The sequence below is a fragment of the Lemur catta genome, chromosome 2 (genome assembly GCF_020740605.2).
Source record: "Lemur catta isolate mLemCat1 chromosome 2, mLemCat1.pri, whole genome shotgun sequence".
Classification (NCBI taxonomy): domain Eukaryota; kingdom Metazoa; phylum Chordata; class Mammalia; order Primates; family Lemuridae; genus Lemur; species Lemur catta.
In genome coordinates, this window is record NC_059129.1 from 55,191,107 (window position 1) to 55,216,419 (window position 25,313).

Genomic DNA, 25,313 nt, shown 5'->3' on the forward strand with positions numbered 1-25,313 from the left:
GCCAGCCACAGGTGATTCCTGCTTTGCTTGGAAGCAGCCTTCCTCCATGTTTACCAGCACCCTTGGGCATAAACCCAGGAAGCAGAGGCATTGTTTGCCATCCGGAAACTGAGCTGTTATGTTCTTAGCTCCCTAATCTCTTTTATTATACAAAACATAGCAGCAACAATACAAATTGTTCCTGATTCGAGTAGTGGGATTAAAATGTTTTCCATACCCTCAAATCCTACAATGTATCTCCAGTGTATTTAAGCTTGGAGCAGGTGGTCCAGGATTTATTTCTTGGTCAGAGCCTGCCCCCTTAAGTTTGATCAGGGTAAGTACAGCATAGCCCCGCTGCCTTTTTGCGAGAGGCACGTTGTCTTTTCACATAAGAACCACCTTAAATGGGAAATGATTAGAATTCTAGAAGAAAATGTAGGAAAGACTCCTACAGACATTGGTCTAGGCAAAGAATTTATGAAGAAAACCCCTAAGGCAATCACAGCAACAACAAAAATAAATGAATGGACCCTGATTAAATTAAAAAAGCTTCTGCACAGCCAAAGAAACAGTCACAAAAATAAACAGACAGTCTACAGAATGGGAAAAAGTTTTCGCATACTACACATCAGATAAAAGACTGATAACAAGAATCTATCTAGAACTCAGGAAAATCAGCAAGAAAAAATCAAACAATTCTATCAAAAAGTGGGCAAATGACATGAATAGAAATTTTTCAAAAGATATAAGAATGGCTAAAAAACGTATGAAAAACTGCTCAACATCCCTAATCATCAGGGAAATACAAATCAAAACCACAGTGAGATACCACTTAACCCCAGTGAGAATGGCCTTTATCAAAAAATCCCAAAACAACACATGCTGGCGTGGATGCGGAGAGACAGGAACACTCATACACTGCTGGTGGGAATGCAAACTAGTGCAACCCCTGTGGAAAGCAATATGGAGATACCTTAAACAGATTCAAGTAGACCTACCATTTGATCCAGCAATCCCATTATTGGGCATATACCCAGAAGAACAAAAGTCATTCTATAACAAAGACACCTGTACCCAAATGTTTATAGCAGCACAATTCACAATCGCAAAGATGTGGAAACAACCCAAGTGCCCATCAATCCACGAATGGATTAGTAAACTGTGGTATATGTATACCATGGAGTACTACTCAGCTATAAGAAATAACGATGATACGACATCTCTTTGGTTCTCCTGGAGAGAGTTGGAACCCATCATATTAAGTGAAGTATCCAAAGAATGGAAAACCAAGCATCACATGTACTCACCAGAAAACTGGTTTCCCTGATCATCACCTAAATGCACATCGGGAAAGGATACCAATTGGATATCAGACTGAGATGGGGGGTAAGGGGAGGGGATGGGTGTATGCCTACATGATGAGTGTGTTGCATACCCTCTGGGGAATGGTCATGCTTGAAGGTGCTGACTCGGGGAGGTGGGGGGGGGGGAGGGGATGGAGGTATGACTACATGGTGAGTGCCAGGCGCACTGTCTGGAGAATGGACACGCTTGAGGCTCTGACTCAGGGGGATGGGCAGGACATGGACAATGTATATGACCTGAACTTATGTACCCCCATGATGAGCTGAAATTAAAAAAAAAAAAAAACACTTGAAAGGAAATAGATACGGGACTTTTACCGACATCTATACCATCTATAAACATTCCAGGTGCTGCAGAGTGACCATCCTTCATCCCCTTCATTTGTTCTGGAAGCATCAGAGAAATGGATGAAATGGAGAAATGGAGAAAGTTTATCTTTCTAAAACAGCTATTTACACATCTGGAAGAGCTTATTCGATATAGGGCTATGCAAAGTCTAAATGTGATTCCTTTCTATGTTTTCAGTGTAAAGTTATCCAACAGTGGAATTTCTTACTCTGAGTGCCTATTATATTAATATGCCAATGACCTTCATGTTTCAAACTCACATGGTCAGGTCCAGGGCCTTATCTTCCTTGACTGCAGTATTTAACCAATTGTTAGTTTTGAAATGCTTCCCTTAGCTTCTGGGACACGACGTTCTCCTGGTTTCCCTCTGACTTAACTGGCTGCTCCGTCTCATTCCACTTTCCTAGGTCCCCTCTGCTCCCTAAACTCTAAATGGTGGGGTACCACAAGGACGTCCTCAATCCTCCACCAGTACCTGCCAAGTGATCTCATCTGGTCCCATGGCTTAAAGCACCGTCTTTATGTTGATGCCCCTAACAGCGTATCTCCAGCCCAGACTGGCCCCTGAACAATAGATTATCCACTAGACAACTCAATTTGGATGCCTCACAGGCCATTTCAAAGACCAGCTGGCCAAGGCCACAGAAGCATGGAGAGCGCTGTGACCTCTGAGTTTAAATGAATAAATCAAAGCAACTTGTAATTTTAGAGTATCTTATATTCTCTCCAACTCATATGCACACATGCACACACACACAGTATTTCTTTATATTTAACCAGAGTTACATGTGTGTAGTTTTGAGTCAAATAACTATAATTCCCTGCTTCTCAGAGACAGTTTTAACTGATTTTCTTTTAATATTTTCCATATTTCTGAATAACAAGATTATAATGCTACTTCTTAGTTTCTCAGTTTTATTGATTTCTAAAAACAAAGAATGAATATTGAGATCTCTTTTGCCACTCCCTTCTATACATTTCCCATTCTCTACCTTCTCAATATATTTAATAGTTGCATTGTTATTATTTTGGTTATATCAAAATCATTTCACATTATTGGAACTCAGTATATTCTATTCATAGCTGAGCTAGGTAGTATGTTTGACTGGGTTTTCTTTTTCCTATGCAGCTTTTGTTGCTGTTAGATGTAACACTTTTTTTTTACTTGGTTCGATTTCTATGTTCTAATTAAAAAATGGATCCCCAATCCCTCCCTTCCCAAGTAAGTAAATCTCTTCTAAATAATATTCCAATATGTTAGGTACCCCATCATTTTGCTCTTCTTGAGCAATGTCCCCTGAAGGTCCAGCCTGGACCTGTCCCATAGCTGCTGTATGGGCAGCTCCCTTTGTCCCTGTTCTGAAGGTTCTAGTCTCTCTATTGCATCCTTTGTTTTTTTTTTTGGGGGGGGTCCCATGTTTCCATCTTTTCTGGGTTTATTCCCACCTATGATGTGGTATACTCCCCAGCAGCTTTTGAGAAAGGAAGCATTGAAGGAAAATTTATTGAAAACTTCTGTGTCTGAAAATATCTTTACTGTCTAAAGCCACAGCACCCTCAATGCATCCAATCTCATCTGAAAATATCTTTTTTCTTCCCATACTTAATTGCTTCTAGGTTGTAATCATTTCTCCTCAATATCTTGAAGGTGTTCTCCATTGTTTTCTAGCTTATAATGTTGCTGTAGAAAGTAACGATAATCTGATTTTTTTACCCTTTATATAAAACATATTTTTTCTCTTTGAAAATGTTTGTATCTCTTTTTTTTTTTTTTTTTTGTCTTCTGCAATCTGAAATCTCATGATGATGTATCTAACTATGGGTCTATTTTCATTCATCGTACTGAGCATTTGATGCATAATTTCAACAGAGAAACTCATGTCCCTTAATGACCAACATTTTTTCTCTATTTACATCTTTAATGGTATCCTTTCTTCTACTTCTCTAGGCTTTCTTTCTGCAAATCCTATGCAAATTTTGAAACTCTCTATCTTGTCCTCTAATTTCTTTCTCTTTTCTAATTTAAATCAGTTTTTCTTTAATTATACTTTCTAGGTAATTTTCTCAACTTGACCTTTCAACCATTCTATCAAAGCATTTTGTTTATGCTAACTATTTTTAATTTCAAAGATATGTTTTTGTTGTCTGCATATTCTTTGATACAGCATCCTATTCACAGAGACAATGTTTGAGGATAATATTGATAGGCTGTCACATCCCCTGCCTTCTAGTATACTTTTCTCCCCAATTTGTGTTTCTTTGTTTCTTCATCATTGTCGTTGGGTCTATATGACAGGACTCAAGATGATATCACACTGCCTCTCTCTGTTGACTTTTTTGTTTAGTTCTGTCTTGCTTTTGCCTCTGTGTTTAACACAGAAAGCTTTTGTAAAGCCCCTAATGATCCTTGACTGCCTATATGTAAGAGTGGAACATTAAAAAACTTATTGGAGGGTCTGTGTATGAGGTGGGGAATGATGACTCTTCACTTCCCTGTAGGCTGATCTGAATGAATGATTCCTTCACAAATATTCAAAGTCAGTATCTCATTGTTTCCTCCCGATATAATCAGGTTCTCCAGAGGTGCCTGTTCAGATTCTTGCCTGCCAGTGTTATATGTTAACTTTCACTAAACCCCTTGTTTTCAGGATGGTACAACCTCCCTCAACTGATGCCGATGTCTCTCCGTCCCAGTGTCCCATCTCTCCCCACATCTCCATATAATCCATTGGTAGGGTGGAGGAAAAGACATTCGCTCGGCTCCTGGAGTTGGGGAGGGATCTGGGGGGCTAATTGCTTCCTAAATTGACTTTGAGCCAGTGATACTATTCAGTCTCATAGTCTCACTGCTTCTTAAGTTGGCCAGTCTTGCCGAGTCTTGAGCTCTTGGGAAATTCTGCAGTGTAAGGCAGGTTGCTTCTTGGCTTTCCCCACTACTGGCTTAATATTTAATTTTCTCAGTTTTCTAAGTCAGTTAATACTCACTCCACCTGCCTTCCACAGCTGTGTTGCTATTACCTTCTCTTTCACTCCCTGCTCCCTGTCCTTGGAGGTCCATGCCTGTGCCCTCCAGCAGACCCTCCCTCTTCATGTTCAAACCTTTTGAAACCCCCTGCCCTTGATTGTGGCCAGGACCAGAGACTTGCTTCTAACTATAGAGTATGACAAAAGTTATGGGATGTCCTTCCCATATGGGATGTCCCTGATTACCTTATATTATACTAGACTCTGTCCTAAAAGCAGACTGGAGTTAGAGACTCTCCTTGCTGGCTTAGTGATGTAAGTGGCCAAGGTGGAGAAGCCCACGGGGCAAGGAAATGTGGGTGGCCTCTAGGGTCTGAGGGTAGCCTCTAGCCAATGGCCAGCAAAAAGCCACAATTGTCATGACCACCACAGCAAGGAACGAATTCTGCCAACAACCTGAATGAGTTGTAAGTGGATTCTTCCCCAGTTGAGCCTGTGGATGAAAACACAGCCCAGCTAGCACCCTCGTTGCAGCCTCGTGCATCCCTGACCAGAGGACTAGCTAAGTTGTGTCTGGACTCCTCACCCAAGAAAACTGTGAGATAATAAATGTGTGTTGTTTTAAGCTTCTGAGTTTGTGGTGACTTTTTTACACAACAATGGAAAACTATTATAATAGAAATAAACTATTACAATAGAAAACGCAGCAACAGAAAATGATTACAATGCCTTTCCCTTTTTTTGATCATTTTATTATTGCTTTAGTAGCTTTTGAGGTGAACGTGTGTGTAATCAGTGGATCAGACAAACATGACACATGGGATGTGATCAAACACACTTTTATTTTTTTCGTCTCTTGTCATCCTGATAAAATTTATTCAGCGGTAGAAGTTTTATCTTCCCATCAGATATACTCCAGCTATACTCCACCATGCCCAGGTACTAACAACATTTTGGTCACTTTAAATACTAATAGTTTTGGTAGTAAGGATGCCCAGTCTCATATAATAATAAGAAACTACAATAATTTAATATTAAATTTCCCTTCCCCAACTGAGTGCTGCTTTGGGTGGACCACTTGCACTAGCACATGTTCCCTTGCTGGGTGACATTTTTGCTTAGTTTTTCTCACTCTCCTTCCACCCCACCTTGGGCATTGAGGTTTCTGGATAATAGCTGGATATAATAAGTGAAGGAGCATTCAAGAACTCCCATAGAAATTCCCACAGCCCTTACCTCTCACCTGCAATTCTTTTAACATGTGCAGGTTCTTCTGCATTCCAGGTGGTCACTTGTGACTCCTTCCTCGTCCCACAGTCTAGCTTCACCTCCCACTCCTTGATGCTAGGATACCTCCACCTCTTTGGATGGCCCTATCAGACAGGACTCAGGACAGCCTCACGTGGGCTCTCTCTTGCATGTCTCGCCATGGCCCATGGGAAGCACATAAATCCTTTGCTCTGACACACACTAGGCATGCTGGCTAGTCTCAACTATGAGTGCACTCAGGGCTCTACTACCAGAGCTGTAGCCACAGTTCCAGGCAAGAATCAAACCCTGGGCAGCCATGTGCTCTAATTTCTCTGGTCCCATTGAAAGCTATCTGAGAAATCTTCTCTTACTGGATGTGAGGTCAGGGGCAGGCATCCCTCCTTTTCACATCTTTAAGGGCAGGTGGGATGAGGAGGCCTATGGAGCAGCTTTCTGCAAGGAAATCCTTCTCATAAAATTCTCTTTTGGCGCATGCATATCTTTGTGGGGATGGAGCCATCTAACTGTTCCTCTGTTATTCCCCTTGAATCTCTCACTTTGGTATTTCATCTGTGCTATGTCTCCGTGCCTTATGGAACTTACAATTTGAATTCCCTATGTGTGCCTATTTAATCCCTCACCATTAAGTAGAAGCTCCCCATGCTCTCTTACTTGCATATCATGAAGACTTTCTCTTAGCTTATCTGGAAGCTAAGAGATACCCCTAAGACTCTGCAACTCCCAAGACAACAAGGATGAATCAAAAGACTTCATTATTCTGTGCACTGTGGTCAGGGCTGAACCTCAGTGAACTCCAAGTGGTGCAAGCATGGAAGGGAAATGCTGCTTCACACGGCGTCCACTTACCTGCTGCTCTGGGTCTTACCCAGAAGCCACACTGGCTATACACAAAAACAACTTCCAAAAAGTACCTACAGTGTATCGTGAAAGAAAATCAGGGTGTTTTAAGGTAGCTCCCTGGAAGCTGACAACCAAATTCTCCTTCAGTTTCCCTCTTACATAGATAGGATTCTGGGAGTCATGAACCAGGTATCTAACCTCACAAATATTTCTTAGGATTGTAAGTGATTTTCAAGGTTTTTATGAAGCTATAGAAATGGACTAGAAACCAAAAATCTTAAAAATTCCCAGTTCTCCTTTATGATGACCTCACAATCTTTGGCAAGTCACTTCACCTCTCTGAGACCCCACACCCTCCCCCACTGCACTAGGTCTGCCTGGACACTTCACTTTGCAGGGTTGGGGACCAGGTGAAAAATACTGCATTACATACCAAATCACATCACTACATATACTTTCTGATAAATGGCTGTAAAGCTACCTGAAATGGAAGTTTTCATGTTATTTCTGATTAACTTTCCAAGTTAAGTGACTGAACCTAAAAAGCAAAGATGAACATAAAATCCAACTGGAAAATTTGGAAGGGAAATGGCTCTTCTCCAGGAAATTTGCACCAATGACTTTTGAAAAGAAAGAGATTGCCCATTAATTTATCTAAAGCTATTTCACAAAGGTTTCTTACTCCAATACAGATGATTGGAAATGCCACTGGGAATAATGCTATTTTATGGAAAAGGGAACCACATTTTGTGGTCATGAGAAAAAGGTACAACTTATACTATTTCCAACACAACCTACTCTTCCGCATTTACAGAGCAATTTCTTTGAATCAACCACATGGAAATAAATTTTCTTTTCATTTAATTGAAGACAAAGGAGGCAGAGAGAAAGCCGCTGAGATCTCCTTGTTTTATTCCTAGACTCCTAAATCAGAAAATCCCATCTAATACTGAGCATAATTTCTTTACTGACATTTAGCTGTAAATGTCAAGTTGTTCCAAAGTTTCTTCCTTGATTTTAGGGTTCCTTGTTTTATTCAGTTGATGAAAACTGGGTTAGTATGATATCGTTGGAGGAATCTCCAGTATGAGAAAGTGCATAATTGCCTGGGGGAGGAAGAGAGGATAAGAATTATTGCTAGTATGTTGGGATCAAGCATGAGACCAAGGTGAAACTCAGCCTGTGGAATTTCTGACAACTGGGAACAGTTTTAGGAAGGTGAGAAAGATGAGGAACGTGGTTGGTGCAGAGGCACAGCATCTCACTGACACCTGGAAGCTTGTACTACCAGGCATGCCCCACTGGAGAAGAGAAGCACCATGTTTTTCAGATCTTGCTGGGAAATGAGATAAAGTAGATCTGAGATCACAGGATGTCATTGCTAGAAGGAACCTTAGTGATCTCTTAGTTTTTCTGACTTTTACTAATGAAGAACAAATGCCCCAAAAGGTAGAGATAGGCCGGTTGGTGGCAGTGATAATAGGACCCAGGGGCTCTGGATGAGCACATTCTCCAGGCACTTGTACTTTATCTGGAATTCAAATAATTTTGATAGGAATCTAAAATGAGTTGCCCATTTTCCTACCTAAATGATGATATTAACACAACTTAATGTGAAATGGGACTTGAGCTCTTAAGTCTGACTTCAATTCACCTTGTAAGGCAATGACCCCTCCTCTACTCCATGCCCCAACCTTCTTCTCCAAGAATACCGTGACTATTTGCAATGTTTAAATACTAGGTGACTCACTGCTGAATATCATAGACTTTGGTAACTGCCAATATATCAATATAGAGCCAATGTATGTCATAGGCAGAGGAGACAGTGCTCTTCCACACTTGGCAGGTGTGGCTGCCTCCTCCCCGGGGACACCTTGGGAGGAGGGTGTGTGCAGCATTTGGGCACAGGCATGTGGCCCCATGCCTGCTGCTCCGTGGCTGGCTCAGAGGGGTCATTCTCCAGCAGGGACACATTGGTGTTAGAATGGCCACATGCCTTCACCCCATGGCTTCAATGACCAATGCCACAGATTTATATAATATCTAATTGAGGGCATGGAGATAATTTGTGGTGAAAATACATAATGGCACACCCTGGTCTCCATGAGCATCAAATTCCCAACATTGTTCCATCAGCCCTGAGCCCAATCCAGATAACCTCTGTACACACGGCTGCTGATATGCTCACACTTCCCACATGAATTTCTAAAATGTTGCCATTGAATTTTCTCATACGATGTATTCGTATTCTCTCTTCACACCTTTTATAACCTTTGCTTTTATTGTAACTCACCTTTTTTTTTCAGTGGATTGAAAGGCTTTGAGAATTTGGGTTTGGCAGATAAATCTGATGAGTTTTGCTGCACAAAAGAAAAACAAGTTATTTGGACATTAGTAGTATTCTTTTAGTGTATTAGTATTATTAGTGTAATAGCATTGTGTTAGTCTGCATTTTCTGACTTCTTGATGTCATTAATTATCCTTCATTCCATCTACATAGTGTGTTATTCTCTTTTCAACACGGTAGAGTCATCAACGCCTTACTCTCTATTCTGCTTTAATCTATTTAAAAATGCCTAATAACTTATTTCCAAGTAACCTTTGTGTTTCTGTATATTTTTACAACTTCTAACAACAAACTAGAAAATAGTTTTAAAGGAGATATCCTTCTGCATGTCCACGCTTACATTTCTTTGGTTCAAACATTTGTCACTAAAAGAGACCCATGGAGGAAAAACAATCCTCCTGCTAAAAATGGTCTCCACTAGAGGTTTGACTTATTCTTGCTCATCTTAGATTCAGATCTCTCTGTGAATAATCCTTTGGTCATTGGAACAGAGGCCATATAGTTTTCAATAATTTAATAACCAAATTATCAACTGAAATAAAATAGTTAAGACAAAAGAGCATGTACTTATGGAGAAAGATAAAAGTGTTTAGGTACATTATATTGTTTTCTACTCCTTAATTCATCATTCATTTATTCATTAATTTAACAGCTCATATTAAGTGCCTTTGTGGGCCAGACACTGTTTTAGGCACTGGAAATATCAGAAGACATAAGTTCCATTCCCTGCTATAGTCCATGTCATGAGGAAACCAAATAAAGATGGGAGAAAAAGTCCTTGTCACGTGCAATATGCAGAACCCAGTTTTCACTGAGATATATAAGTGGCTACCCCATATTGAGCTTGAAAAAATAAAAAAGTTATAGAGATAGGAATAAAAAGGACTTAAACTTTAAAAGCAAAAGAATTGATTTTCTAGAATTTGGGGTTTCTTTAACCCTCCTCGTCCTCTTCCTAAGAGAAAATCCTAAAGTCAGAATCATTGCATCTAAAACTGCATCCTGCCCCATTTGGAGAGAGGAATCTTAGGTTGCAACACCCACAGGAACTCTGTGTGGTCTGGGAAGGTGTGTGGGTCCAAGCAGTTGGTCGAATAACAGGGTCTGAGTCATTGAAACTAAGATGTGGCTCTAGAAACCTACTCTGGGAGTGGGAGGAGGGGTCTGCAGAGGCCACCAGAGTCTGTCTCTTGGTGGAGAGTTACAGAGAATGTGGCTAGGGACAGTGAAGGGTCAAGAAAGGGCCCTGAGTCTTCAGCATGGAGGGGATTTTGGGTCCCCACAGTGTTTTGGTGAGTTGAGGACGGTCCTTGCTGAAACCATTGCTGGCTTCCTCTTTCATGCATTCCCTTCACAGACTACCGTATTCTTGCTGCTCTTTTTACCTCCCCTTTGCCATCTCTCAGTGGACAGCCTTGCCCCCTATTAAGAAAAAGCATTAAGGTCTGGACCCTCAACATCATGACCCCAATCTGTACATCAGTCTGGTCCTTCCTGTGTTAAGGGAAGAAGCTAAGAGGAAGAGAGAGAGGGAGAGAGAGAGAGAGAAGCAGCTAATCCTGCCACCCTAGTCTGACCGCTCAACCTGTCCTCCCAGGAATCCTCTCTTGTCCATTATACTCCCTCTCCCATTTGTTTTCAGGTTTTCAGACTCTCTCCTTGCTGGCCCATCGCTCTCAACACATGAGCTTGTCACATTCTGGCAACGTCACCACTGGTCCTACGTCTGCATCTGGTAACAACCTTCGCTCCCTTTTCACTCACAAGTGAGTTTCTCTGCAGGAATATTCGCACTGAATGCTGTCTCTCCCTCACCTCATCATCTATAAACTAGGTTCCCACCTTTTCATTCAAACTCCCTCGGAAAATTACAAATACTCCTATTGTCTTTTGCAAATGGATATTGATTTTAAAGCAAATAAGCCACCTAGCCAGATAGCAAAATCTCATTTTTATCACCCATTTTGGAAACTAAATTGGGGAAGGGGTCCAAATCCGGAAGTGGCAAAGCCCTCCCTGACCACTGCTGCCTTCTGGAAAGCGTCAAAGTGTCAGGCACCGTCAGGCACTGTTTGGGGAGAAACACCGGCAGGCATTTCCACTTTTGCTTTTATTTTAATTTTGGGTGTTTTTCTCTCTTTTGTTTTCAGATGAGAAAAATTCTGATTTCCTGCTTTGCAGAGTAGGGAGTGTCTGTCTGTTTATATGCCACTAAAGGCTTTTCTTTGATGTAGCCACATGTGCTGTGACCCGTCCTTTTCTTAAGACAGTGACTCAATTAGCTGCACATTTTCTGGTCCAAGGGATTTTAGTTCTTAAAGACATAAAATGCAAACCAGAGAATGTTAAAACTTTTTGGTTCCAGTAACTAGTCCAACACTTAATTTTTTATAGTTCAGAAAATGGAAACTGAAAGAGATGAAGTGACTTGTAACCATACAGCCAATTCATCATGGAGTCAGAAATACAGAGCAGGCCTGCCGGCTCACAGCTGCTGTTCCCCAATTCACGGCAGTGCCTTCTGCTACAAAATGCAGACCCAGGAAGATTTTTCAATGCCAGAAGATAATTTCATCATTGATTTTTATTTCAAAAGATTATTTCGTCACCTGTAAAAATCTCTAAATGCCCATAAAGGGTTGCACACAGTTAAGTCAGTTGACTTTTATCAAACACAGAAATCTCTGCTTTAGGACCCTTTCTGAATGATCAGTGCCTTGCTGAAAGAGAAGAAAGTCTAAATTAACACAGAAAATACAAAATAGGCATGAAAGTACTTTTGTTTCTAATTATACTATCCTCATACTATCCGTTTGATCGTGTGGCAAAAAATATAATAGGAATTTTCCATTTCCAGGTAAACTTGTCAGTTTGCAGACTTAAGAGATAAAACTGTAAAGGACAAAGTCAGTGACACCAGCCTAGGAGAGAAAATTCAGAGACAGCATTTTGTACAGTAGAAGTTGATCAAATTTATATAAGAGAAATTATTCAAGATCTCCCCCTTTACTTTCATAGAGAAGGAAAAAAATGGTCTAGAGAAGGTCCAGAAAGTCAGAGGGAGGAAAGGGCCTTGCTAATTCTAGATGCTGGCAAGCAGGTCAGACTAAAACCAGTGATATTGTTCAAAGGTATTCTCCATTCTCTCATCTTTCAATAGAGATAATAGTAATATTTATATCATAGCATACATGTGAGGATTAAATGAGATAATGTAGCACTTTTGTTGATACAGTGCCCGGCATATAGTAAATACCCAATAGGTGTTTCTTAGAAGCAGCTGGTTCTCTACCTTTTCGGCATCCAGAGAGCATTCAGGTGGCAGTACAGATGGCAACCGTGGAGGGCATGCACCCGAAAAACCCATGCTCACAGCACGCACCCACAGACCTCCGTGCTTGAGCAACCTTCCGAGTTCCCACACCCTCACATTCACTCCCTCCCTCACTCAGCAACTCTTTACTGAGCATCGACCATGTGCCAGGCCCCATGCCAGATACTAGGAATATGGTGACCGAAACCCAAGGGCTTTACATAGAAGCGGGCTTGCTGCAAGACTGTATAAAGAGCAAAATGCAAAATTGAAACTTCAAGCATTGGATTCATGGCAGTAAAAGACTAGGAGATAATTACCTTTGTTGTTTGCTTCCAAGAACTTAAGGGAGACAACTTATTAAACAGAAGTTGTCGCAGCTATAAAGGCAACAAAGAAATATTGAGGAGATACACATATGCAGTCATACATAAACAAATCAAGGACAAAACGACAGGTTGAAACTTATTTAGTAGTGTTATTAGTATTTTCTAGAAGCACTTAATAGGCCATGACTGGATATCTGATAGAAAGATTAGTTTCTTCGCCTCTTTACCTATAAACAAAACTAGAATTAAACAAAGAACAGTACCAAAAACCATAATAATTCAGATTCTACACATTAGCAGTTGGCAATAATTACTAAATTGAATATCTTTGAAGAGAAGGGTTTCCTAACCATGTGAATGGTACAAACAAGGCAATTATTTAGTACAATTAAGAATAGCAAACTGCTTCTTTGTAAATGAGGGTTTGTGCATGTGCAAAATTGTTGCTATCATTAGCAAAAATTGTTCTAATTATCAAATATTCTTATCTTCCTATCGAAATAAACACTCTACATCTATTAGCTTACTGCCTTCATCCCTCTCGATAGAGTTGCTCAAGGCTTGGGCTTAGGAAACAAGTTTATTTAATTTTTTACTCCACCATCTTTCACTTAAATTGGTTGTCCTTCTTTAGGAATTTTATTTAATGTGAGAGGCTATTTAACATTTACTGTATAAAACACTATAAATATTGAAGTAGATATATCTTTCAGCATATTCCAAGTAAATGGGTAAACTAATTAAAGGAGCAAAAGGGAATTCACTCCTTAGGAAAGTAATTTTTCTATTGAATTATTGCCTACCATGATTTAAATTAGAAAAATTAAAGACAAAGAGAATTTATCCTTTTTTTCTATACTATTTACATATGTGTTTGATTAGTTCTATATAGCTTGTTCAGCAGTGACTATGTAGTTCCTTTGTCTCCTGAATGAGCCTACATTTTGTAAAATCATAGAATTTGATTACAAAAGTATCCATAGACTGACCTCTTACTATATGAATAAAGGCCTCAGAAGTGAAGGGGAGAGGCTTAAAGATGCTTGGGTTAGAGGGTAAAGAGAGAAATAAATGCACGTACCTTACTATCCAAGAGTATTCCAAAACATAAGATGAAAAACCCCTTTAAAAAAAAAGGAATAAATCACATGTATTGTATTTTTCTATTCCAGAAAAGAAAGCATTTATACATAACACTATTCTATCACCCAACACTGAAATTGTTTTCTTGTCTGTCTTCCTGCTAGACTGTAGGTCCCTTGAAGGCAGGAACACAGTGTGACCTCCACAGTGCATGGCACAATACAAAATACTCAAAAAATTTTTTTATTGAATGTGTAAATAAATGATTGAGTGAATGAAGTTTTGCATGCAGGGCTTCATTCTCCCCTACTGTACCATTCCAACCCAAAACAAATAGCTTCCATTTGCTTCTGTCTCTTAGTCTTTTCTTTGACTGGGCGTTTAAGGTTTACTAAGCGTCTGCAATGGCAGCAGATGCGGAGGGCTGTGACCTCTGTCAGCACCCCTTCCTTCCAGTGCAGCTCTTGGGGAACCCCTGGCAAAGGCTTTCTTGGACCTTGGAATCCTCCTCCTGGTCAGAGAACCTTCCATTGGTGCCTGTTCAGACAGCATATCACCTTCCGCTCCTGACAGGAGTTCCCTACACTTGTCACCATCGGGTGCATGCCCTCCATGGTTGCCATCTGTACTGCCACCTGAATGCTCTCTGGATGCCGAAAAGGTGGAGAACCAGCTGCTTCTGAGAAACACCTATTGGGTATTTACTAAGTGCCGGGCACTGTGTCAACAAAAGTGCTACATTATCTCATTTAATCCTCACATGTATGCTATGATATAAATATTACTATCATCTCTATTTGAAAGAGAAAAGAATTGAGGGCCAGAGAGATGAAGCAATTTGTTAGAGGTCACACAGTTAGTAAAATGACACATTTCAGCCCAGACTTATTTAACTCCAGAGCTCAAACATTTAACCACCATTTCCCTGAGTTGTTGTCTGAGCTGGTCTGACAAAACCCGCATTAAACCAAAACTGAAGCCTCTTCGCCACATTCATCAAAACCTGAGGATGACTTTGTCCACCTACTCTCTGAACGTCCTCTGACTGTGGCACGTAAAACCCATCCCTTTGTGGCAGGAGTGAATAGCCAGATAGTAAGTATTTTAGGTTTTGTAGGTTCTGTTGCAACTACTTCATTCTGCTGTTATAACAAAAACAGCCATAGACCATGTGTAAATGAATAAACTTGCCTGTGTTCCAATAAAACTTTATTTACACAAACAGGCTGCTGGTTGACCTTTGCTAGGCCTTGCTCTATTGTACTCTAGGAACTTCCTTTGCACTATTGAGAGTCAACCAGTCCTTGTGATTCATTTCCCTTTCTCTGTGTGCCTTTTCAGAGGTCTGCACGAGAAAAAGAGGACTGGGACAGCAGCAAGAGGGATTAATGTTAGCTATGCAAACTCTAACAGAGTTAAAGCCTTGCAATGGGTTACTGAAGAAGTCCAATATTCTGCTCCGGTATAACAGTAACTATTGGGGAAAAATGGATTTTTTTTTCCTATTCACTGTTTCTGTGCAGTTTTGGTTACAGTCTTGCTGGAGGCAGGGAGATGAGATAATCTCCAGAGCGGTCTCACCAACCTGAGTTCTCTATACGTATCCCAATTGCCTGACAACGTAATAGGTTATTCCTATTGTTCTCACCTGGAATGCATTGAGTAAAGCAAAAATAACATGCCAAGCCAGGTTCTGGCTGTCCACCATTGTTCCTATACCAAAGCCCCAGGTAAGTCCTAGCACAGGGGTCAGAACGAGGAGGCTCTTCCCCATACGGACAGCAGTGGCCTTGTCGTCCTGGCTCAGTCTCTCTCCAACAGCTGGCCTCCAGAGCTTCCTGAGAACTAGCAGCACCACGACCAAATTCACCACCACAATAGTCAGTGCAGGGACAACAAAAGCCAGGAGAGGTTTGCTTCCGTCGGACCAGCTAAGCCAACACACATCTTTCCTTCTGTAGCTATTGCTGGGCAGTGTGACAGCAACGGTGATGACAGAGATAATGAGAGGGCACCCATAGCCCAGGCAGAACCCGACAGCCATCATCAGAGGCAGGGTGGTGTGGTGGAACACGAAGATGATCCGGTACGCCAGCAGGAGGCCGAGCATGAGCATCCAGAAGAACAAAGACAGGTAGAAAAAGTGCGTGAAGAACACTGCAGCTGTGCAGACTCCAGAAGGGTCCACCGTGGCGTCCACAGTAGCAGCGATAATAAACCAAACATCAGCAATCAAGAGGGACAGGGCGGTGTTCACCATGCAAATATGACGTGTGTGTGAGGTTTGGCTTTTCTTGATCTGCTTCCAAAACAGAGCCTCAATGACCAGGCACAAGATGAGGCTTCCCATGGAGATACTCAGTCCCACATAGGTGATCCAAGTTACAACGGGAACAACAGCAGGGGGCACAAAGGGTGACATCAGCATGGAGAAGGAGGTCAGGTGAGTACATCGGCACATCACGGTGTCTGGAGTTTCGTTCACCAGGTGGCAGCCTGCATTGTTCCACTGCAAATGGCTGAAATCCCAAAACACACAATGAGGCTGGCTCAGGTTTGACTCTATCTTGGAAAAAGTCAGGAAAATTTCATTTATGGAATAGTTTTGGATAACCGTGGATATCACAGGCCCATTGACCTGAGCATTTTCATTTCTGGCAATGGGTAGAATGTTCCCCAGGGTCAACGAGGCCATGCTGATGATGGTTTCTGGAAGGGACCACTGGAATTGGTCTGACCCAATTGACACGTGGCCTCTGATGGGAATGGAGGTATTCTGGGGAAACATTTCAACCTGATAGTTGTAACCATTTTTGAGTTGGCTTTTGGTCACTGGAATCCCTTGCCAGTTAATGAATTTCCCAGAAAAATTCAGAGGCAGGGCTGTCGGAGGCACCAGAGTGCTGATGTTTTCCAGTGTCTCTAGTAACTGTGAGCTGGCATGCTTTCTTGTCTGCAGTAAGACTGTCCAGTTGCTTACTGACGCTGAATTAAGGATATGGTCAGCTATATTGATGACTTCCTGAAATACAAGGATGAAAGTCAGTTGTGTTTTGAGTAAACAGACAAGAGACCTAAGAGTGCATGTTCGTTAGTATAAAGTATAGGAAAAATGCCCAGAAAATTGGCTCAGAGATGAACCACATTAGAATTCATTAATTAAATTCAGCTCAGTTGCTCGGCACAGTAGACGCTTTGGGCAAAGAAACTTGGGTCAGCAGAATCACAGAAGTTCCAGGGTGATCACTGCCCCGGGGGATTCATAAGCACATTGGGGCTTCCCCACGGAGGAGAAAAAGTCCTGCAATTTGGGCTGCACGAGCGCATTTCCTTCTCTCTGAGATGGCAAAAGTGACGACACTGCTCTGACTGGAGACATTACTTTGAACCGCTTTCTCGTATGATGTTTGCTAACATCAGAAATTCTAAATTCACATCATGGATATTGAAGTTTTTATGTCTTTTTTTTGTTTGCTACAGGAGAATATAGGACAAAAAATTTAAAACTTGGACCCAAGCAACAAAGAGGTGTTGAATTTGTATGGGTTTTAAGGGTCAGTCTTAGTTTGAAAGATTCCTGTTCCAAGCCATTCCTTCAAAGTCACTACTTTCTCTCACAGAAGCCCCTCTCTTAGCTTATGGCTCTGGCTCCCAGACATTCTGCTGCAGGCATCTGTCGCTCTGGCCAAGTCCTACCCTAACCCAGCTCTCTGTGGCTTATAGCCCAGAAGCCCATAGTGTGCTTTTTCCACCACCCCCAGGAAATCTCTGCTCTTTATTGCTTTGTGTTTTCCTACATTTTTTTACCCTTCATTTTATTTTTAGCCTTTTTGTGCTATTTTGTTGTAGTTGATCTCATGCAAACATGTGGTCAGGTTTTTAAAAAACAAATCCAAGAATTTTTTTCTTTAATTCAGGAATTTAACTTATGCACATTTAATGTGATCTTTAATGGTTACCACATACAGTGAAGTGTCATTTTGTGATTATGTAATACACATATGATCTAATTGTGTACAATATTATGTACTCTACTATATATTAATAAAATGGATATATCCACGATGTTTGGAAGGATATTTATTGAACAAATATTTATTGAGCACCTGCTATCTAAAATGTAAGTAGTGGCTATTTTGCGGTGACCAGATTGCAGATAATTTCTTTTTCTTTTTTTATTTGCATTTCTTATAGGGACTAAATATCAGTTTGTATAATTTGTAAGTTAATTTTTAAATATGCAAATTAAGCCACGATTTCCCCAGTTGAGAGAAGAGAGTTCTTAAAATATACACTGCTAAAGTCAGAGTTCATGGCCACAGAAAAACGTGACTATAGACTGCAAACATATTGAAAAGTTGGTGCCTGTGTCACATGGTGCAAAAGTTCATCCCTTCCTAAGCCAGGTGCTGCCCAGGCAGCCTGCATGGGGCAGCTCTGTCTTCTTTCGAACTCACGGTATGGATGCTGTGAGTCCCTTGTATACTGCAGAGAGAGCAGTAAAGCTCACATGAGGACTATTACATGGCTCTTCTGTCCTTTCCAGTACAAGGATACAAGTCAATGATAGGGAAGTTTTTGTCATGTCTTCTATAAGATTGAGCATTTCAAACAAGCCCTTTCAAACATAGGCAGATCATACCTTCATTGTTGAATTGGACACCCTAAAATGGCCTGCCAGTGACAGGGATGAAATATCGCCCAGAATGGACACCACTGAAGCCAGATTCCCAGCTGTGATTGATGGGCTTTGCTGAATGATGACTGCAAGATCTTGTACCATGGATGACACAGCTGCCTCAGTGGCATTGCTTGCAAACACATTGACATTCTAGAGAGAAAAATGGTTAAGTTCTTGAAAACAATGAAATGCTGGTGTTGCATCAGATTTAAATCAGGCGCCATGGTCACATAGAACTGACATTTGTTGATGAGTTACAACATAGGATGATTATATAACAACAATAACAATGGCTGTTACTCAGTGCTTTCTGTGTTCTAGATGTTGTGCTAAATGCTTTACCAGGGATTTATTGATTGAATCCTTTCAACACCCTTTGAAGGGAGGTGCCATTATCATTTTCATTTTATAGCTAAGGAAACTGAAACATGAAAAGATTCACTAAAACCTTTTTCATATAAATTATTATTCTAATTATACAGAAACTGATGTTCAGTGCGATTGGTGACCTTCGAAAGAGGACTAAGCTAGGAAATGGTAGGGTAAGGTCTACCAGTACTAATCGTCTGTTATATCCACGATACTACACTGAGAATCCCCTGTAAGATGGGAAGACAGAGGGATATATGTAGAGATTTGACTACTGGGCTTGTGCCAGCCCTGATTTTGTTATTAAATTTGGAGTTTCACTTCTTCCTGAGGCTCCCATCTGCTTCTACTACACTGGGCTAACTTGCAAAGCAGCCAAAGAGGGGTGTTCCCTTCCAGTCAACATAAGTCAACCCAGGAGCCCGGATCCTACCTGTTCCCCTTCTTGTTCTTCTCTGCTGACAGTGCCCTTCTCTGTTTAGGGCACTGGGGTCTACCTACCCTCACACCATGGGGTGCACTAGCCCCAACCATTGCTCACATCCAGAACAGAGGCAAAGAAGGCAAGAGCAAGAATAGACATACAGGCCATCCGGCCCAATCCTCCTCCCCAGTTTTCAGATGAGAAAACAGGTGTCCAGAAGAGGAGAAGTAAACAGTGCCTTAATAAACACTATTTCTGAGGTTCTCTGCTGCAGTAGCAGGGTCTCTGGCTGGGACAGAAGTTCTGCTCACTATGGAATCTACTTGCCAAACAGTGTTTGTGAACTGGTCTTGGGGTCTTTCTTTTCTGTGATTTGAGTTCTTCTGATTCCTGATCACTCACTTCCTTCTTTCTGTCTACCTGGTCTTAGTGCTTGTACCTTCCTAAGAGAGCATGATGTAGCGGTCACAGCACTGGACAGGAAATGAAGTGACCATGCTTCTAGTTCAACACTATTGCTGCCAGGGGAACTATTGGCCCCTTGGTCCTTTGCTTCCTGATCTGTAAAAGGAGGTGGGTAAACGAAATGACCCTTAAGTTCCATTGCAGTCCCGTCATTCTATATGATTCACCCCTGCCCTACCCACTCCTTGCCCTGATTTCTGATACATGAACATCCTTACTTGTACCATGCCTACTGGCTTCTGACTCACACCTTCACTTTGCTCTTTGATTCCCTGGCCTTCTGGACTTCTGAGGCTAACTTAGCTGCTGCTCTACCATCCATCACAGACCCCTTCAGCATTGGTTTACTTCTCTGCAGCACCCCTCCCTGACAAAACCATGCACTCTGACCTTTTGAGCTGCTACCCAGATGCTGCCACTCATGCCATGCTCCCCGGGTTCACCCTCACCCTCTGCACACTGGCCAATGATACAAACAGGCATATTTACCCACCACTCAGCCATGCTCGCTGTGAGATGCCCACTGGGAAATGCAAAACCAGGGCAAGTCTACAAGGTGGAAATGTCTCACCTCCTCCAGTTCTTGCAGCTGAAGGAGCACACAAGTCTCCCGGATGACCTGCCACCCAGAGAGCTGGCACCTGGCTGTGATGTTTCCGGCGTAGCCACTGCTACAGGGCAGGATATACTCATCATTCTTACACCCAAATCCAAAGGTATTGCTGTTACACGGGGCTGGGAAAGAATGAAAACAGAGAGGGAAAAGGATTCTGGAATATCCTGGCCCTCTATATAAACCATGCAGTAGTGTTTAAATGCCTTAGAGGTTGAATTTTTAGAGACAATACCTCACCTAGTTTTGGAGAGGTTTGCCCAGAACCTCTAAGAAGTTGGAGAGGTTTGTCTTTGGTGGCCAGCTTCATCTCAACACCACCATTTACACTTCCTGACACCAAACCCTCCCTAAGCCTGGCTCCTCCCTCCAGGTGTTGGGTCTGTGCCAACAACATCACTTTTAATGGGCAAGTATTGGCTGAAAATAAGGCAAGATGTGATCACTCCCAGGAAATATTCTCCCTCTTAAGGGAACGCTAGAAAACCAGAAATTTTTCAAGATACTATGGAACAAAGCAGAAATGATACGGTTAAAAGATGGGCAGTTGCTATTTGGGGGTGACATTTCCTACCTTGTACCCCTTTTAAAAGCTTCTCACATGGCAACCAGTCACAAGTTACTCTTGCAGGTAGCCTGTAATAATATATTCTTTTTTTTTTTTTTTTTTTTGAGACAGAGTCTCACTCTGTTGCCCAGGCTAGAGTGAGTGCCGTGGCGTCAGTCTAGCTCACAGCAACCTCAAACTCCTGGGCTTAAGCGATCCTACTGCCTCAGCCTCCCCAGTAGCCGGGACTACAGGCATGCGCCACCATGTCCGGCTAATTTTTTCTGTATATATATTTTAGTTGGCCAGATAATTTCTTTCTATTTTTAGTAGAGACAGGGTCTCGCTCCTGCTGAGGCTGGTCTCGAACTCCTGACCTCGAGCAATCCACCCACCGGCCTCCCAGAGTGCTAGGATTACAGGCGTGAGCCACTGCGCCCGGCCTTATATTCTTAATGTGTTTGGAAGTGGGAGACGGAAACACTGAATGGAAGATCCACAGAGCTATGATTTTAGTTTGTTTCCCCCATTGCTACATTCTAAGTATCTAGACACTTTGAACATCTGGTGAACATTTGTTGACTAAATGTTGTTGAAACATGTGACACAAATTTTGGTAGAAGAGGCTTAAGATTATGAATATAAAGAAGCAAAATGAAAAAAGAAAACCTGAAGAGTGGCATGTATGTGTGTGTGTTCATGTGTGTTAGAGACATGGATATATGCATTCTTTCCTTGGTTGCTTGGATTGGATTTAGGAATATTGTCAGCCCCAGGGCTCTTTCAACACGTATACCCATAAACTATTGTGCAATCATTTCCACCACGGCCTGCAGCGAAATCAGTCTTCCACAACGTTCACACTAAGAGGTGGGAGATCAGATCACCAAATGGCAAGAATTTGAAATAGTTAGCTGAAGCTGGGTCTCATCATGGTGGGGGAGAAACAGCTGACTGTTTCTATGGAAAGTCAGTTAGAGAACAATTCTTTATCGAAACATCTCCAGTCTACTTCCTGAGGACACAAATGAGCTACTATTAATAATTAAAGGACTCTCTCAACCTGAGCAAAGGATGTGAATCCAGGATTACCTTTTCTGAACACTCTGAAAGAGCTGTCTTCTATGGGAAACAGCTTGCGAAGCTCCGCCTTGGCCTTCGCAGCCACCTGTTCGATGGCTGACAGCAACTCGGATGCGCTGCTGGAACCGACAACTTCGTACCCGGCAATGATGCTCCCATCCGTGTAATGACTGTGGAAAGAGAAATGAGATTCACTATGTTTACTCATTCAGTCACTCAGGGCGTACTCTGTGTGTGCATAACATTGGGTCCACAAGAATAAACCAGACAGATTTGGTCTTTGCCTTCACAGAGCTTACACTCCAGTGGAGAAGGCAAGACAAGCAGGAAACCAGTGACCACCACTTTGAATCTGAGGCCTGAAGGATGAGAAGAAAAGGCCAGTGACTCAAAGAACAATGGCATAGCATGCCAGCACACGTGACGGTCCCAAGGAAGGAGAATGCCTGCGAGTTTAACAAACATAAAGACTGGCATGACGACCTTTTCAGGCCACACCAATGCATGCCTTCCATGTATTGATTTATGACTTTACCTGTAACCCCTGTCTCCCTGAAACACATAAAACCAAACTGTATCCCAGCCACAGTGAGTCCACTTGCTCAAGGATTTTTGGCCGTGGGTCTGGGTCATGGTCCTCAAATTTGGATCAAAATAAATCTCTTTAAAATTAAAAAAAAAAAAAGAAAAAGACTGGCATGATGAAAATCCAATCAGCAAGGGAGGAAATGGGGAGGAGATGATATTGGAGAGGTAATCAGGAGCCAGAACACACAGGACCCTAGAGTTGGAATTTTGCTCTTTATTAAAAAGTTTTGTTCTTTATTGAAAGGTAGTGGTGTGATCAGATTTATTTTTAAGATCATCAGTCTGGCTGCTGTGCAAAAAAAATAGACTGAAGGGAGGCAAGCAGAGAAGCAGGAAGAGCAGTTAGGAAGGAGCTGGTGGTGTTTGAACTGGTTAGGTAGCTGTACATGTGGAGAGAAGAAGTCAGATTTGGGTTGTATTTAAAGATAGAGCCACAGGATTTGGTAATGGAGAAGACTGTGGGTGTCAGAGAAAGAGATCAGTCAAAAATGACTCCAAATAAAGGAAAAACAGATTGTAATATATCATACAATGGAATACTACCGGGCAGTAAGAAAGAAGGAATCACCGATGCTCAGAAAAACAAGACTGAACTTCTAAGGCGTTATGCTGAAGGAAAGAAGCCACCAGGGAACTTCTGAGGTGATGGAGATGTTCTGTCACGGTAGGAAGGCGCTTGCAGAAGCATTTGTCAAAGCTGATTGAACTGCACACCTAAGGTTTGAGCACACTCCTATATGTAAATTCCACCTCAATAAAAGAAATTAAAACAAAAGATGGCTGCAAGGTTTTGGTCTGTGCAACTCGTAACTGGAAGAATAGCATCCTGATAACTGAAATAGGGAAGACAGGGGGAAAAATAGGTTATAGGTTAAGAGGGGGAGAGTTGGAGGACCCTGGTTTGGACATGTCGCATTTGACATGCCAACTGGAAAACCAAGCGGGGATGTCAAGTGGGCCATTGGATATCTGGGTCTGGAGTTCAGGGAAGAGGCCAAGCCTCGTAATACACTTAGAAACCATCCATGTACAGATGTGTTTAAAACCATGAAAGCAAATGGATAGCATCTATTAATTAACTTAATCCTGCAATAACCCATTATATAAGCACTGCGTTATCCGCATTTTATAGATACGGGAACTGAGGCCCGAAGTGAAACTGGGTGAGGTGATTACTAATTATTAATCAATGTTTTGGAAACTCTGATGCTCCAAAGCTCAAATTCTTAACCACTACTTTGAAATTTTGCTCAAAATGTATAAAGAAATCCAAACACCCTTTTGTGCAGTGAAGGCCACAATGCCTTTGCACTGATATCACCCTTCTATTATTTACAAAGTATTTTCCTGCCTACTATTTTGTTTAATCTAATGAAGTTACATCAGTTTCCATGGCTATTAACCGTCCTATTTGACAGATAAATAGATTGAGACAGTGAGAGATTACAATTTGTTTTAAATCATACATGTAAAAAGTAAAACTTTAAAAGTTGTATTTCATAGGCTTATGCCTACTTTTACTGTGATTTTGTCTACAAATTGTTGGAGACAGCTTAAAAGATATACATGATGGAATATAAGTTATAAGTATAAATAGAAAATCAGGAGCAATAAAAGAAAAATATGAATATTGAATACAACAATTACTATGATTAAGTTTCAGTTTTGTCTATGAGTTCATGAACAACAAATTTACAAAGGGAAATATAATTAATTAACTAAGCCTCGATATAAAAAAAAAAAGCAGAGTTTTTCCCAGCATTGAATTTTAAAGAAAATTATTAATGTGGGACTTCATAGAAAGACATGGGATGACTTAAAGGACAATGCCCAGGGCAACACATTTATAGCAAATGCTGTTAAAAATTTCCTATGGCTGTTTTTAAGTTAGCTGTGAAAAAATACGTAAGTCAAATTCTCTGACCTCTAAGCCACTTCCTCTATGAAGCAGACCATGTACAGTTGGTAGCTAATGTGCACATGGCTAACTGAGCAAATGAGCTTTGGAATCAAAGCATAAACAAAAGGATAATTTACTAAATATCTCCTTTTTGTAGACTGCTGGGTTTTGAACTATGGTGTGTACATAATGTCTACACAAAAATGTAATATTTTACAAAATTCTGGCTCCCAATTATGGAACATCATGTTTCCTGTGGTTGTGGAAAGAGAACATCCACCCTTCTGCAACCCACAACCCTCATCTCCAGCCCTCACCGCTTCTCACCCACGTGCATCATGATCTGCTTCCTTCCAAGTTTCTACCCTACTACTACGGTTTCGCAATCCTACTCAGATCCACAGCTTTGAGAATGTTCTCTAATATTTAAGGTCCTAAACTCACTTAAATGAGAATCTAGGCTTTTCTCTTCAGACTTTTTAAAGCATCACAAACTCTTGTCCAGTTAGTAAGAATCCTACTTAGAAAGACCAGTTCTGCCGTGTTTTCTGCCAAGGTCACCTGGGAACAGGGAACAGTACAATTCTGGAGATGGCCTTTCTAAAGCCATTGTGTTACTTACCGAAATTGGGTGACCTGAACTGACTCAAAACCTTGAATTCTTTTGTATGCTGTTTTAAGCTTAGAAAGAAAACAAAAGGCAATGTGTTAATCTTTATCCCCACACTTCAGAAAGACATTTGAGAAAAAATGGATGCAGACAATCACTACATCAACAGTAGCAAATGAGAAAAGAAAAG

At 41.4% G+C, this 25,313-nt stretch overlaps 1 protein-coding gene across 3 annotated transcripts in view; it reads right to left on the reverse strand.

Annotated features, from left to right (window-relative positions):
* Positions 1-7,659: 7,659 nt before the first annotated feature.
* The window catches only part of ADGRF1 (adhesion G protein-coupled receptor F1), a 35,044-nt gene continuing 17,390 nt past the window's right edge, over positions 7,660-25,313 (reverse strand). For 2 of the 3 annotated variants that reach the window (XM_045543699.1, XM_045543701.1), the window contains exons 8-17: positions 25,136-25,194; positions 22,035-22,195; positions 20,354-20,517; positions 18,486-18,674; positions 15,492-16,865; positions 13,842-13,883; positions 12,752-12,811; positions 9,065-9,131; positions 8,466-8,468; positions 7,660-7,877 (exon numbers count right to left, since the gene is read on the reverse strand). In XM_045543699.1, coding sequence (XP_045399655.1) covers positions 7,804-7,877; positions 8,466-8,468; positions 9,065-9,131; positions 12,752-12,811; positions 13,842-13,883; positions 15,492-16,865; positions 18,486-18,674; positions 20,354-20,517; positions 22,035-22,195; positions 25,136-25,194 — 2,193 coding nt within the window. In that variant the 3' untranslated portion in view covers positions 7,660-7,803. The remainder of the gene's footprint in view (positions 7,878-8,465; positions 8,469-9,064; positions 9,132-12,751; positions 12,812-13,841; positions 13,884-15,491; positions 16,866-18,485; positions 18,675-20,353; positions 20,518-22,034; positions 22,196-25,135; positions 25,195-25,313) is intronic. The other variant, XM_045543702.1, reaches the window with a different exon arrangement.